General features: G+C 41.9%; 1 protein-coding gene across 1 annotated transcript in view; it reads left to right on the top strand.

Annotated features, from left to right (window-relative positions):
* The window catches only part of ARL3 (ADP ribosylation factor like GTPase 3), a 47,639-nt gene that overhangs the window by 11,714 nt on the left and 20,970 nt on the right, over window positions 1–14,955 (top strand). Inside the window, exons 2-5 of the mRNA XM_018553431.1 lie at window positions 1,577–1,720; window positions 3,829–3,945; window positions 6,618–6,668; window positions 8,106–8,291. Of these exons, the coding sequence (XP_018408933.1) occupies window positions 1,577–1,720; window positions 3,829–3,945; window positions 6,618–6,668; window positions 8,106–8,291 (498 nt within the window). The remainder of the gene's footprint in view (window positions 1–1,576; window positions 1,721–3,828; window positions 3,946–6,617; window positions 6,669–8,105; window positions 8,292–14,955) is intronic.

Genomic DNA, 14,955 nt, shown 5'->3' with positions numbered 1-14,955 from the left:
CCCCCGTCCAATCCGCCAGTCAGCGCTGGCGGATCGGAGCGGGGAGGGGGGAATCCAGCAGAAAGCCGTGACAGGATCGAGAGGTGAGCGAATGCCGCTATGTGTTCGCTCACCTCCTGATCTACTGAGCCGACCTGTGACAGTCTCATTGTCACAGGTCGGCTAGAACTATGAGGTGAGTGAAAAGCACTCTCCTTATAGTTCTCCTTTTTAAGTAATGGATGTAAGATGATTTTAAATCAGCATGCAGAGCTGTATGCTGCTGTGATTTTTAGTAAAAGGGGGTAAAGGTCCACTTTAAGGTCTCGTTCACACCTAGGCGTATTGCATATGCGCGTCTGTCGCGCGTTTCCGAAGGCTACTTGGCTGTATCCCAATGGAAACGCGCTACAAAACGGCCCAAAGTAGTACCTGTACCTTTTCAGGCGTGGGCCGTTTTGTAGCGCGTTAGGGACGGGCGGAAATACGCCAAGGTGGGAACGAGACCATTGAATACAATGGGATTTATATTTTTGAGCATTTTGTAGAGCGTTTGTCGAGCGTAGAACGCGCTACAAAACGTTCAGGTGTGAACGAGGGCTAAGTTGCAACCCACACAAACACATAGATGGAAAGCATGCTATTCAATAAAATGGTGCAGACTTTTGTTTACTGTTTCTGGGCAGTTTGGTTTCTTTCCAAAGCGCAGGCAATCGGAGCCAGCTGTAAACAGTGGAAATGAACCTTAAAGATGAACATGCTGTATTTCATCCTATGCACGTTTAGACTTTTTCAACCCATTCTTCCCCATGCCTCTCTTTTCTTTAAAGAAAACATGTCTGTCTATCTTATATCTGAGTTATCCCAAGATCAACTCAAGTATATCATGGCTGCTTTCCAACACACTTGCTGGTACTTTATGGCCAAACTAGATGGTTCCCTTGGAGCTCCTGATGTAATATTTAGAGAACACTTAACATAGTTAGCGCACCTCCTGCTGTAGCTACTCCCTTCCACAAGATGTGTCTACCTTTTATCCTTTGACATTCTACCTTATGTCTTTATTCCCTTCCATGTCTTTTTCGAAAACCCATCGGCTCTGGCTTTCCATATTCACATTAGATTGTACTTGTAATCATAACACCCCTTTCCCTCTCCTGTGATCTCTCGCTTGTCCTGCCTATGTCTTTTCTCACTCCTTCCTGCCATTCCTTCTGTTTTATTACCCTTTTTCACCCTCTTCTATGAGTTAATTACTGCATTACATGATATGTTTTATCCATGCATAAATGCCAGATCTAATGTCATCACCTATTCTGCACTTTCAGTGGTCTTTGTGTTGGAGATTGCTGGTATATCCCATATGCATTGTGTCATGTATGCAGCTGCTGTATAACGTCTGTTACATTGCACCATTATTGGTTTAGAAAAATTTTAATAAAGATTTATATTCTGGGGGGAAAAAAAATGTTGGTCACATAAAGGGACTGCAAGTAATACAAATGAAACAAATAACTTTGGAAGTGACTGTTCAGTTTCTATAATGAGTGCAATTCTGCTTCCTGTCTTTCTTTTTTTTTTTTTTTTCCAATTTAAGGGTCTGCTGTCTATCTTGCGTAAATTGAAAAGTGCTCCAGACCAGGAGGTACGGATTCTGCTCCTGGGTCTCGATAATGCAGGAAAGACGACGTTACTAAAGCAGTTGGCGTCGGAGGATATAAGTCACATCACTCCAACACAGGTCAGTGGCACCGACTGCCTTCTGGTAATCAAACCTACAGTTCTAAAATCGCAAAACCTGCATAGGGCAGATGCAGCAGGATACCTGATATAGGTTTTTAATACCTAATGAAATCTCTCTTTGTGTCTGGGGAATCTCAAGCTATTCTGCGAAGGTTTGACTTCTGACATAAGCCCCCACCACTGCATTGCTCACACACAATCTTATTATGCAGTGAGATTATCTCAACATCCAGTAGTGGCGCTCACATTGAAGATAGGATGGTGGGTTAGGTATATACCCCAGTGGGGATATACCTACTGTATATGGAAATTCAAGCTCCTACTTCAGTGGGATTCTCCATGTGCACAAAAGATGATTTTCAGTTTGATAATGGCAACAATAAACATCCCGTAGTGGCTTTGTCCTATGGTGAGCACCATGTAGTGGCTGTGTGCTATGGAAAGACTTCAAGTATTAAATTGTTTTAAAGGCTCACTGGTTTGCTTTAAAGTACACCTTTCATGACGGACTATGGAGAATGGCATTGCTGACCTCCATCTAAAACTTCTTGTGGCCTGGCTTCAGTACTGGTTGGTTTACAGACCCAGAACAAGCATTATGTAGAGCATTGGTAGCCAAATTGCGGCCCTCCAGCTGTTGTGTAATTACAAATCCCATCATACATCTGTAATACATATGACTGTCTGAGTCCTGCAATGCCTTATGGGACTTGAAGTTCCACAACAGCTGGAGGGCTGGAGTTTGGATACCCCTGATGTAGAATGCCAACAAAAGGTCACTCAGAAAGCATAATATTGTCCAGCAGTGAACTAACGTTTCTCTAGGGAGAGGTCAGCATTGACAGCCTTCTGGTTCCTGCCAGTACCTTTGTTAATTATCACATTGTGTTCTGTGTACCTGAAGAGCCTCTACATCTCTGATGCATGGTATATGGAGGACTTGATGTTTGTAATTACTCAAAGTTAGCAGCACACACATGCCACCAATAAACAATGTAGTTCTGAAGCCTTTTTGGACACTAGAATGCATTGAAGAGAAAGCAAGACTTCTGTATAGAGGATTGAGGGCCTCCCCAGGCTCACAAAAAAATATCAGGATTGATGAAATGCAAGTATAGTCTTGTCACCCTTCTCCGTGCACTCTCGTCCTGGATTACAAAAGTAAGTGCTGACACATGGAATGCTGACACAGAGCCTCATATAATGGCGTCTGCCAGGTTGGCTCACATTTATGCTGACCAACGCTGCAGACACTTTTTGGAGGAGGTGCATGGCCTTATGGGGAATGTAGTTTGTGAAAGGCAGTTCCCATGAACCAGATGACACTGGCACTTCACCAGACCCTAATTAAAACATTGGGAGATGTGACAATGGAAGCTACTGGATAGAAAAGGTGACTGATGAGAGCTTGATGAAAAAAATGGCAATGAACATTGCTAATGCCATTTCTCTCTTGCTGGGTATATAATGGGTATTTCTGCCCTCTACTTCTCAAAATACTACCTGCCTGGCTGTCTTGCTGACCCTCTTGCTTAATCCACAGCAAGCAGACAGATAATGACTTCTGACTTTGATGTTCATACGTGTTCTGAGTCAGAAAAAATATAGGTAATGGGTCAGCATAACAACCAAGCAGCTATCAGTTCAGAAGACGGTCAATAATGGCAGCCTGCATATTTTTCTCATAACAGACTTACTTTAAGCAAAACAGAAACATAATGAGGGGAATTGATCAAAACTGAAGCAGACATAAATTGGAGCAGTTGCTCATGGCAACCAATCAGCTTCTTTCTTCAGCTTGTTCAGTTAAGATTTGAACATGAAAGAGAGAAGCTGATTGGTTACCATGCACAGCTGCTCCAGATTTTGTCTGCTCCAGTTTTTATAAATTCCCCTCGATGTCTTTAAATATTTCCCCCATGGTGGTTCATTCTAAAGTGTTCCCAGCAATATTGCCTATTCCTCTGTTAGTGTATTGCATTGAGTGATCTTTCAGCTGGTGAATGACTGCCTCCTCTTTCTTGTTTTTTGATAACGTTAAGATCGATTTTGCATCTTTATGCTAAACAAATATAAAAAATCATTTTATTGTGTACTGTTTTTCAGGGATTTAATATTAAAAGTGTACAATCTCAGGGGTTTAAACTCAATGTATGGGACATTGGCGGACAAAGGAAAATCAGGCCGTACTGGAGGAATTATTTTGAGAATACAGACGTTCTTGTAAGTATTTCAGTTTATTAATACAGTGTATGAACCCAATTTAACACAAGGTATTACAAATGATATTGGACCAATAAAAATAACAATCTAGGTGGAGAAATGCTTTTGTCTTGTTTATCGCTAATCATCTCTAACTTTCCACCAAATAGCTGTAATTGGGAGATATTGCAGATGTTTCAGGAGACCGCTTGACTGTTAGTACGGTCAGCCTTGGACTAGGGATTGTCAGCCGTAGACTAGGGATTGTTGTGTTTTCAGCTTTTTCAAAATTAAAAATCTAATATAGCATGTCTGTCTGTTTATTTTTGTTTAATTTACTAAAATGAGCTCTAGCATTTGCTGTCACTGTCTGTCGGTGAGTTGTTTCATAAAAAGGTTACCCCATAGTTCTCTTTTGAACATTTTCTCTTAGTGGAGATTAGAACCCCTGTCATGTTTTTATTGCTGTCTGTGGCCCTGCTGGGAAGAGTCACCCATTTGATTTACTATCACTGTGAAAGGGGGTGGAAGAGAAAATTATTTTGATGGGAACACTTAATGTGCCATGTAGCAACAATGTATCCCTCATGCAGGATAAATATGGTGGGTATGTCAAGTAGCATCGGCCAAGATGCATGTCGTACCATTGTAGCCAGGTGATGCATACCATTAGTAGCCAGGTCATGACTGCTGATTCAGCGCTAAGATATCGGAGTCTTGTAATAACTGTGATTTCCAAATACTTGTATAAGAATTAGCCATATCAGCATGGCTGAGATAATGACCTTTCGTGGATAAAATGCTTCTCCAGGCTTCCTCCATAACTGGACATGTTCCAGACGTTATAGGCATCTGGTCATGCTCTCTCTGCTGCAGGGAGGAGTAGACCAGGAGTTTGACCAGACCAGCCAAACCTTTTCTCTGGAGTAAGGTGCAATTATTCCTTTTCTTGCTCGGTCGTATGATGTTCTGTATGTATTGGGAGCCTTCAGCTTTATATTTCCTGTCCTGCTTTGTGTCTGATTCTGATGTGACTGTTAGGAGATTACCTCATTCAAGCCTACGGACAATCACCCTTGTGACACTCATGAACAGAGTAGAGACCTAAGGCTCCACTCGCACGTAGCGGTAGCGTTTTCCGCACAGAAAACTGCGCGCAATGGAAATACGCATACTTTAACATACGTGCGGAATCCGCCATAAGATTGTGCTTGTACTATTTTGCGGGATGCACAGGTTTATACCGCGCAGGCGTCTGCAAAAGTCTAAACGATGCACATTAAAGTGCATTGTTCTTTATGTCTAGAGCAGTTCCGCGCATATTCGTACGGCCAAATACGCGCTGACGACCGCTCCTGTGCGAATGGAGCCTAAAGTGAGAAGCTCTAACAGAGAGAGCTAGGAGAGAAACTTTAATCTCTTAAGACTCCAAAAATATCAACCTGACTGCGTTGTAGACATGCTTAGTATATATATTTCTGAACTGCATATTCCACATCCTGGGACCCCAGACACCGTGGACGCTCAGATATACAATTCTCCACTTTCTTGCCAAAATTTAAGGACTGGCCTGCCCTCTCTCACTTTAACTTCTTACTCCTTGTTGATGGTGATGGGCACCCTCAGTATTCTCCGGTAAGTTGCGGGTGAAGGCCAACCCTTGACATTCGCTGTCAGCCTGTTATCCTGTAAAATTAACTTGTGCTTTGCCTATGTAGAACAACAGGTTACCTTTAATCCCAGCTGCACATATTTGTCTTTTCTTTGTTCCTCCCACTCTGTTCAGCCACCAGGAGTGAAGACAGCCTTGTGTAAGCTCCAAGTCATTCCAGTTGGAGCTTACACAGGGCTGAGGACTCTTTGCCCACACATGACCGCACCGGGCCAATTGCCAAGCACTAATACTGTTTAATGGTGGGAGTTGTATGCTCCTCCAGAGCTGGACAATTTTTGCTTTATAGAGAAACCCCAAATTGGCTTAGTTTTGCAGCTTTCTGTATATTTTTAATTCGGTGCGCCTCTGCTTGGCTCAATCGATAATACAAAATCACCTGCACTCATGCAGCATACAGACCTTGAGTAAGAGGTAGTGCTTGAAGTGACGTCACGTGCTTGGCTCAACCCGCACAGCCGCATCTTCTTTTCACAGAAACTTGTAGTTCTCAAGTTCTCAGTGGAACGCAAGTGCAGTGATGTCACTGCTCTTGCAGGCCATTACATTTATTTCCTCCAGCTCCATAACTGCAGGTCTGTACCTCCATATGGACTTGGTGCTGGAGGAACAGTCTGCAGGAGCCCGTGCATTGCAGCCAGGATCCAATAAAAAAAAAAAAAATCATTGCACATTTTTTCTTTCATTTAATGTGTGTATTTATTCACAAACACAATACAAAAATTTCCCGGAACACTTATCAGCTAACAAGCAAAAAAAACACATTGTTTGCAATGTAAGTTGCACATATATGCAAGTATACGTGAAAGCCACACTGCCGTTTCAAGGTTCTCTGTGACAGTACAGGGACACATGAGAAGTCCAGCACGTCACAATGGCTCCACCAGACCTGGACAAATTTGCTGCTAGTAAAGAGCTTCTTCAGGAAATGAGTTTTTAATATTACCACAGCAAGATATTGTTTTATGCCGTGTATAAAATTGGACTCTACGTAAAAACATTTTCTCTTTTTTTGGTATAGATTTATGTAATTGACAGCGCAGACCGAAAACGTTTTGAAGAAACTGGCCAGGTTGGTATAGTCTTCTCATTTATTACTGTGTCAGTCTTTGTGGGTTGTCGGTTGACTACTTTTGTCCTGGGAGGCAGCCAGGTCTGTAAAACCTTGTAGCACACTAGAACTTTCCTGATTTATAGGGCACCTGCTTCTGAAATATTCATATGCATGCAAATTATAAAATGTAATCTGCTTGTTAAAAAAATGACAATTTTTGAGACTTGCCATGCCCCAAAAAACAATTTGGCCTGACTTGTTGAGTGAGAGTTGGGCATACAGTGTTATTTTTAAGGCATCCCACCTGCATACCTCTGTTCCTCACCATTGGTGAAGTTGGATAAAGACCAAAGGATGTACTTTCATAAACAACTTAGCCTTTTTATCAAGCCAGCTCCCATCGTGTTCTTTTGAAAGAAAGTTTATGGGTATGCCCCTTTTCTCCCATGAATATGAATGTGGGAAAAAAACAAAACAAAAAAAAATAAATATATATATATACAGGGCTCGAAAAATCCACTCGTCCACTCGTCTGTGACGAGCAGACAGTGAAGCCCGACGAGCAGATTCCCGGCCGGCCGTTGTAATTACACGGGAGCTTAACACAGTCAAGCGATCGAGCGTATCTATAGACGCTTGTATCAGTATCTGTCGCTGCCGTGTTCGGTCCCGGGATCTGCTGTGCCCGATGCGGCCGGGACCGGCACGGCTCTGTGACAAGAGATCAAAGAGAGTTCAGTATACGAACTCCCTTTGATCTCGGTAGCAGCATTTGCCCTGTGATGTTACAGGAAACATAGTTTTTTTTACCTGCTCTGGAACTGAACGCTGCAATGTGAACTGGAGCTAAAAATACCATTGGAATACATTGGACGCAGTTTTGCTCCGTTCTGTAACTGCTCTGCTCTGCACCTGCTCCACAGAACAAGGCGGAACAAGGCCTAAGTATCGGGCACCTCCAGGTGCCTAAACTGGAGCTCTAGCACCCAGGCACACCAAAATCCTGTCTGATCCGTAATGCGCAGCTTCCATTGTTTCTGCTCTTGCCACCTCATCATAACTAAAAAAGTATGCATATTTGGTTTGCTGGAGTGTTTGAATGCGTATACTGTAAAGGTGACGAAGAAACAGTGTCTTATCTTGAGGACATGATAACAATTGTGCAATCTATTTTGCCACACCAAAAGTATTCCACTTGGGGTGTCTGTTGCTGCCACAAACATGAGATTGCTGACTAATCTTGCTGATCAGTAGAAAATAAGCTCAAGTCTATGGCCACCTTTTGTTTACCATGCATTGATAAATATATAACTTTGAAACTCAACACAGGAAAAGCGATATACTATTATGATTTGATGTATCCATATTCATTCAAAATGTTCCTGTTAGTCTCTTACTCCTGGTATCCTTAGACTGTCTCTATTGTATTTACTTTTATTTTTTCTTTTCTTCAAGGAACTGGCTGAACTCTTAGATGAGGAGAAGCTTAGTGGTGTCCCTGTGCTGATCTTTGCTAACAAACAGGATTTACTGACAGCTGCACCTGCCTCAGAAATTGCTGAGGGTCTAAACCTGCACACAATCCGGGACAGAGTCTGGCAGATTCAGTCGTGTTCAGCACTCACAGGAGAAGGAGTACAAGTACGTGTGATAGCTTTGATGAATGGGTATCTAGTGGGTGCAGGTCTAATGATCTCTTCTTCTTTCCCCCCTCCCCCCCCATCTGAAATGGAAGTGTGGTTACTATTTGTGGACTAGAAAAGCCTAGGAGTCAGGTGGCCACATTTAGTAAATAAAAATGAAAGTGGCTTCCTACCTTTAAAGTCTCATTGACAGTGGGGAGCACATATTAGGCTGGTGAGGAGGCTTTTGTTCATCTATCTCGTATGGACAAAGGCAACAAATGGGTAGCAAACTGGAAAACATCTGACTAGCATACATTGAATATGTATTCATTTGTTTATGTTGCATGAAGCTGCACTGATTGGGTAATTTCATCTGATTGCCAAGTAAAATCTGTCATGTTTGTTTCAATTGTTCTTTTACATTCATGATGCAAAATTAGGGTGTAAAGCTAAACTCCAGGCAGATTGAAAAAGTAAAACACAATTTATTCCAGATATGTGATCCTTTAGTACTAAGGATGTATAAATCTGTAGGATTCAGAGCCATTTTCAGACTTGTATAAAGCCTGAAGAAGGCATCCCAAAAGTTTGCATGTTTAATAATAAGTGACACTAAACTCAGGAGTTATATCTTAAAAATGTATTCAAGTACCTTAACTATCAACAACAATGTATCTTATTTGTGTATCACTCGGCTGTAGATCCTCAAATCATCTCTGAAATTGTGCTGAAACTGGTCTTCCTTATGGAGGTTGGCTACTTTTGTTCTCCCACGGCTAAGTAAATGTGAGATTGTAGTCTCATCACAGGAGTGAGCTTGGAGCGTTGTTCCCTATGGTCCCTGTGTGTGTTGTAAAGTAGTCATCACTCCAAGCTCGCAACTGCGATCGGGTGCAACCGCACGGGCAGGGCGGTATTTTACCCGCACAAATCTCCCTCCCACTATACTTACCTTTCAGCAAACGGTCCTTCCCGTCCACCATCTGTACCTGTTCCATTAATTCTGAATTTCGCTCGCAAATTGCAAGCACTCGTTGGTCAACGCGGTCACCTGACAGCACTGACCAATGAGAAGCGCTTCTTAGCACTGCTAAATACGGTTTTGGTTAAAATATTTTTTTTTGTATCAGGACAAGTAGATTGTCATGAGGGACAAGTATATTCGGCCCCCGCTTTAGTCCTTGGACAAGTAGTTTTTTCAAAAATGTCCACACCCCTGGTATAATATAAAGGTACTGGAATTCCTGATATTAGTGACTGACACAATACAACCATAAGAATGAATGTGGCTATACCCAAGAAAAATAAAATAATGCATTTGTTCGCACTGTACAGAGCAGTTTAACAATTGATCAAGCATATGCATAAGTTCTTCCCACAGAAGACCCGGCGAGAAGAGAAATAGACAGCTGTTCTAATAATCTGCTCTGATATATGCAGAGACTTGGGAAGCCTTCATTGCATTGCTAATGACCAGCAAGCTGGGAAAGTGTATCCAAAGCTTCAGTATAATAGTAATACTGCTCTTAAAGACTCCGCCCACTTTACTATACAGTATATTTGATCTATAAAACAATTGTTTATGGCCAGTAAACAATTGTGTACATTGTAGATCTCAAGGTGTTATTCTTTTCTGCTTACCATGCTCCGAGATATGTGCACCGAGATATCTAACCTTGGACCTTAACATTTTTAGATTTGAATGATAATCACCATATAATATATTAACCTAAAAAGTGATAATGGATCAGTTAACTAAAAAAGTAGCCCCATATTGATAACTAAATTTAATACAACTATTACAGGCCCATGACTTAACTGTATATTACATTTATCTTTAATTACCCTAACCTGGCTGCTTAAAGAAGAACTCCGGGCATCATTATTCTTAACCCTTGCAGTGGGGTTACCCTGCACTGCAAGGGTTAAGTGCTCGTTTTCATCTAGGGAGGAAGATTAAAAAGAAATATACTCGCCTGAACCTCGCAGACGGACGGCTGCCTCCTACACCCTCCAGCGGTCTAAGGTCCTGCGAGTCATCACTTTCTATACAGTATATAAGACATGATTATGAGGCGACAGGTGGCAGGGACCGGACTAGGAGCTAGCCAGCTACAAGGTTCAGGTGAGTATATCTTCTTCTTCTTTTTTTTGTTTTGTTCCCACCCTAGATGCAAACAAGCATTTAACCCTTGCAGTGTGGGGGTAGCCCCACTGCAGGGATTAAGAATAATTATGCCGGGAGTTCTTCTTGTCATTCATACACTTTCATACACATCCAGGCTAAACAGAATTAATGGAGCAAGCTCCCGCTGCAGCTTTTGTATTTTGACACTTGGCCCTGCTGGCTGTCAAAGTACCTGAACATTACAGGCATCTTATTGAATGCAGGCTCTGTTCAGCTCAAAATTTTATGCTGGTCTCCTTCGATTTTTTTTCTTTTTTTTTTTCAATCAAAGGATATCAGGCAGGAACCGGCAGATAAGGCCACCCACTGAGCAAATTTCTCTCCTTGTATGCCCCCCATCTTTTAGAAGCTGGTTGGCTCAAGCCCTTGGGGCAAAACACAGCACAGACCGTGACACAGAAATGAATGCTCAGCCAAACACACAGTTCATCTCTGTGGAGAAGGTAGGAGACAGGCAGAGGGAGAGGTGACATGAGAGCTCTGGTGCTAGGTTACGTGCAGGAGGACATTTTCTGACCTGCTCAGTCAATCCAGGATAATTGACTGTCTAAAAGTGCCATATAAGTAAGATGGCCGGTCATTCAGGTCTAAATCCAATTGAAGCCACATACACAGGGTACTAACAATCTCGGTTTTCATAGTCTTACCTCCTCTTACCTATTTACTGAACCTATGTACAGTAGGGTCTAAATATGTCGGTTCAGTCTCATAGGCACCAGAGTTTGACATACTGTACTTGGTAATCAGCACTCAGTAACAGAACTGATCAGACTCCCCCCACCCCCCTTCTTTCTCGTCCTGCAATACAAGTCTATGTGAAGAAACCGTTTTGTGCCAGCAGAGAGAGCTCATAGTGAACACATTGACATAAATCTCCCTGTACACATGAAGGGATGTTGTATATGCAGCTCCAGTCTATCTGTCTGGAGAATTGCAGAGTATGCAATAAACATGCACAGTGGGCTTTGTCAGCCTTACTTGTTTCTGTTGCTGGGAAGGGGGGTAAGGACCCACAGACATGAGATCATTGCCCAATCCAGGAATCGCACTTTCTCCTTCTGTCTCAGCATCTATAATAGAATGGAAGGCGATTCAGGGCTATGGCCAGCAGGTCAGTGTATTTTTCTTGCACAAATATCTAATTGATCACGTTGATTGGTTGTCAAGGTGATCACATACTCTGGAATGGCACCATTTGCATTGTATAACAGCCTGTTCTGGGTGATGGAAGCTTAATTTGGTTTTAAACAGAGGCTGTTAATTGTCCCCCTCGTGGAAACAGTAATGTTCCCAGCAGGTGGTTAATTAACATTCTGCAGACAAAGGTGGTAAATAGTAATCATGACCTCCTTTGTGCCGCCATACTTGGACAGGCCCTTGCAGTATCCATTGTAACTGATGGGAAACCATTCAGATTTTGCTTGTTGCAGTTCTAGATAACATTAGACAGGTGTAGACAGAGCCCCATGGCACCAATCACAATGTCAGTATTTCACATTTACACAATGGATCATTCAATGCCTGTACAGACAGAACAAAAGAAGACTGGTAAGAATACTAGTTCTAAACTTGAATATTGTGTTGTCCTGCCTTATCACATCACGGTTATGCATGCCTTAGCATAAAATAATATGTATCTGATGCCAAGAATATCGTTCTGATCTATTACAGTGTCAGGAGTGGGTATTCTGCTTATTATGTGGGTAGCCTCTTACTTTGATACCTATACAATGTGACACATCGGATGCCAAGTGCACTGTGCAGAACTGTGTTTTGTGGCAAGAAGATAGTTATTACAAGATATATTTCTATTACTTGATGAACTTGGGGTCCAAGTCTAGTAAATTTGGTTGCATGTGGAATGGCATACAAAAGACCACTATACCTTTACCCTAAGTTTCTAAACACTTACCATCACAACTATGAGCTTGTTGAACATCCCATGCCAAAACCATGGGGATTAGTGTGTAGCTGTGCCCCCCTCCACCCCCCAACACACCCAAAAATGGTCATACACCATATTTGGCATCACAGTGCACCATAATGCACGCTAACTCATTACCGTGCTTTGTGGATTACACACATGTGCATTGAAGCTGTATTGCCTTGGTGCATTGAAGTGCAGTTTAAAATGAATTGCTCCGTTCCAACCCGATAAGATCCATCAGTCACAACATGTTCAATGATTACTTTGATCTAAGTTTCCAGGTAACCACACACTGTTCCTCAGTTAATTTGTTAACTTGTTAACCTGAGCTATATAAATATTCTTGTAATGCGTGTTAAGAGCACAGTGGCAATCAACATATTGATCCTTACATACTTTACAGAATTTTGATTGCACACTCTGTTATTGCTTTCTTGTTCAAGAATGTGTAGACCTGTTTTGTCAGACTGCATTGTTATGCTCTAGGTTATCTATCATTGTTACAAAGATTGTAATAACTATATGACAACTCTGTTGTAATTTGATCTTCGTTTCATTAAAACCAAAATAAACTTGCAAAAAAAAAAATGAATTGCACTGCAGCTCAGTAACACATTTAACATGCCTTGCTGTAATGCGCGTTCCCGCAACGCATCACGATTGAAATATGTGCTTTGGAGCTTCCGATTCACACGTGCATTGCCATAACGCGCTAGTGCGCCATTGATTGTAAGTAAAGCTCAACGCACAATAGCACACATAACATAGTGGGCTCTGTTGCTTAAAAAAAAAAAGGGTCATTCTCCTTTTTCATTCGTTGCGGTGTTTTCATTATGAATTGGCTGCCTTAACACACCGAAACTGATTAGTTTTATTTTAGGGCTAATTAACCAATCGGAATGCATTTGAAACTGACCTTGAACAGCATATAATTGGAATCTGAGCTATTGTTTATTGGGGTATCTTTTTAAATACATTTCCCCTCTTTCTGCAGCCATGTTTGGTTAAGAGTATTGGAGCAAAAAAAAGCGCGTTATTTTACTGCCGGTCAGAAAATATAAGCAATCTGTTTCCTATTGATGGCTAATAATAAATGCTTCGAATTTTAGTTGTGTCAATCTAAGCTTAGCTTTACACTGAAGAACTTGATTGCCACATGATGACTGTCTCCTGATACTGGCCATCTCCTCCTCTTCAGCCTGATTGTGCTCTCTTCTCTCCAGCTTTGCCCTTCTCTGGAGCCTTCCCAGTATCCAGCATTATAGTATCCCCTCTGGGTTTTGGTGATCTGTGTGTCACTGTCTTATGCAGTTTTTCTGACTCTTCGCAGCCTCAAGGATGCATTTTTTTTCCCAATGTCCCTCTCCAGATATCCTGCCTCCCTCCCTCGCTGTGGTATGCTTGTATTCCTAATACAGTCTCTGTGAAAATGTGCCCTTGTGTGCATACATTGTAATAATTATTATTCCCTTTTGCCCTTTTGTCATCCAGCAGATAGTTTTCACATTTTTCGATCCCCCTTTTCTTCATTCTGTTTCTTGAACTGCCTCTCACTTTAGCTGGCTCCACAGCTGTCTCGGTGTGTGTCTCCCCCCCTCCCTTTCTCCCTCAGCCTCCCTCATCTCCCCCTTCCCGTTTTCACACACAGTCTGTCTTTTGAGCTCCAAATAGGTTTACCATATTGATAAAGGGTTCTGATGAAAAATATATACAGCTCGGCATTTTAATCACTGCTCTCTGGCACTATGCATTTTTCATAAGCGTCTTCTGTTTAAAGTAGCAATATTATAATAGAGGCTGTGCTGCGCACTCTATTCCGGCTATGACTACAGACCTCTTATTGGCCCCAGTGGGCAGCTGGAAGATGCAGCAGTGCTGATTGTTGCTGTAATAGGGATATCTGGGGAATCAGCCCTGAGGCCCATCACATGCAGCCATCTGACCATCCTTAGCACATATTTGATTATTGCACACTGTTTTACATCGAGAAGGTATTTGCTAACAAGTTGCTGCCATGCATTAACCAATTGTAGCTAGTAATTACTTGTAGTGAGTCCGTAAGCTAGCAAGACAATAGGAGCAAGGGCTGTTGGTTATGTTTATGCTTGGAACAGATGAAAGGGCTGGTCATAATTTCCTGCAGTTGAAGATAATTTTATAGGGGTTCTGCAAATGGATTTCTTTCTTAGGGTCAAAACTATACATTTTACAAGAGGAACTTTAGGTAAAAATAAAATCTGCAAGTAGGAGGGTGTTTTTATTTGCAGAAGAGATATACTCGTCCTCTTTTGCAATAAAAGATTATTGTGTTCCTACTTGCAAACTCTTTATAGTGTACAGTGAACTGCACATGTGCAATCCCAACATATGCTGGGTGCTGGGATGAATTAATTCCTACACATTGCAAGAGTTGTGTCATCCTGGTTGGCCAGTCACGATGGCCAAAGATCCGGAACCCAGAAGAAGCCAGTAAGGAGATGTCGGTGCCAGTAAGGGAGCTTGCAGATGTCACATCACTGGAGCAGAGGTAAGTATAGTTGCACTTTAGTTATATATATATATATA

The sequence above is a fragment of the Nanorana parkeri genome, unplaced genomic scaffold (genome assembly GCF_000935625.1).
Source record: "Nanorana parkeri isolate BGI_ZX_2015 unplaced genomic scaffold, ASM93562v1 scaffold119, whole genome shotgun sequence".
In the NCBI taxonomy this organism is placed as follows: domain Eukaryota; kingdom Metazoa; phylum Chordata; class Amphibia; order Anura; family Dicroglossidae; genus Nanorana; species Nanorana parkeri.
This window is presented reverse-complemented; position numbering and strand designations above follow the sequence as displayed.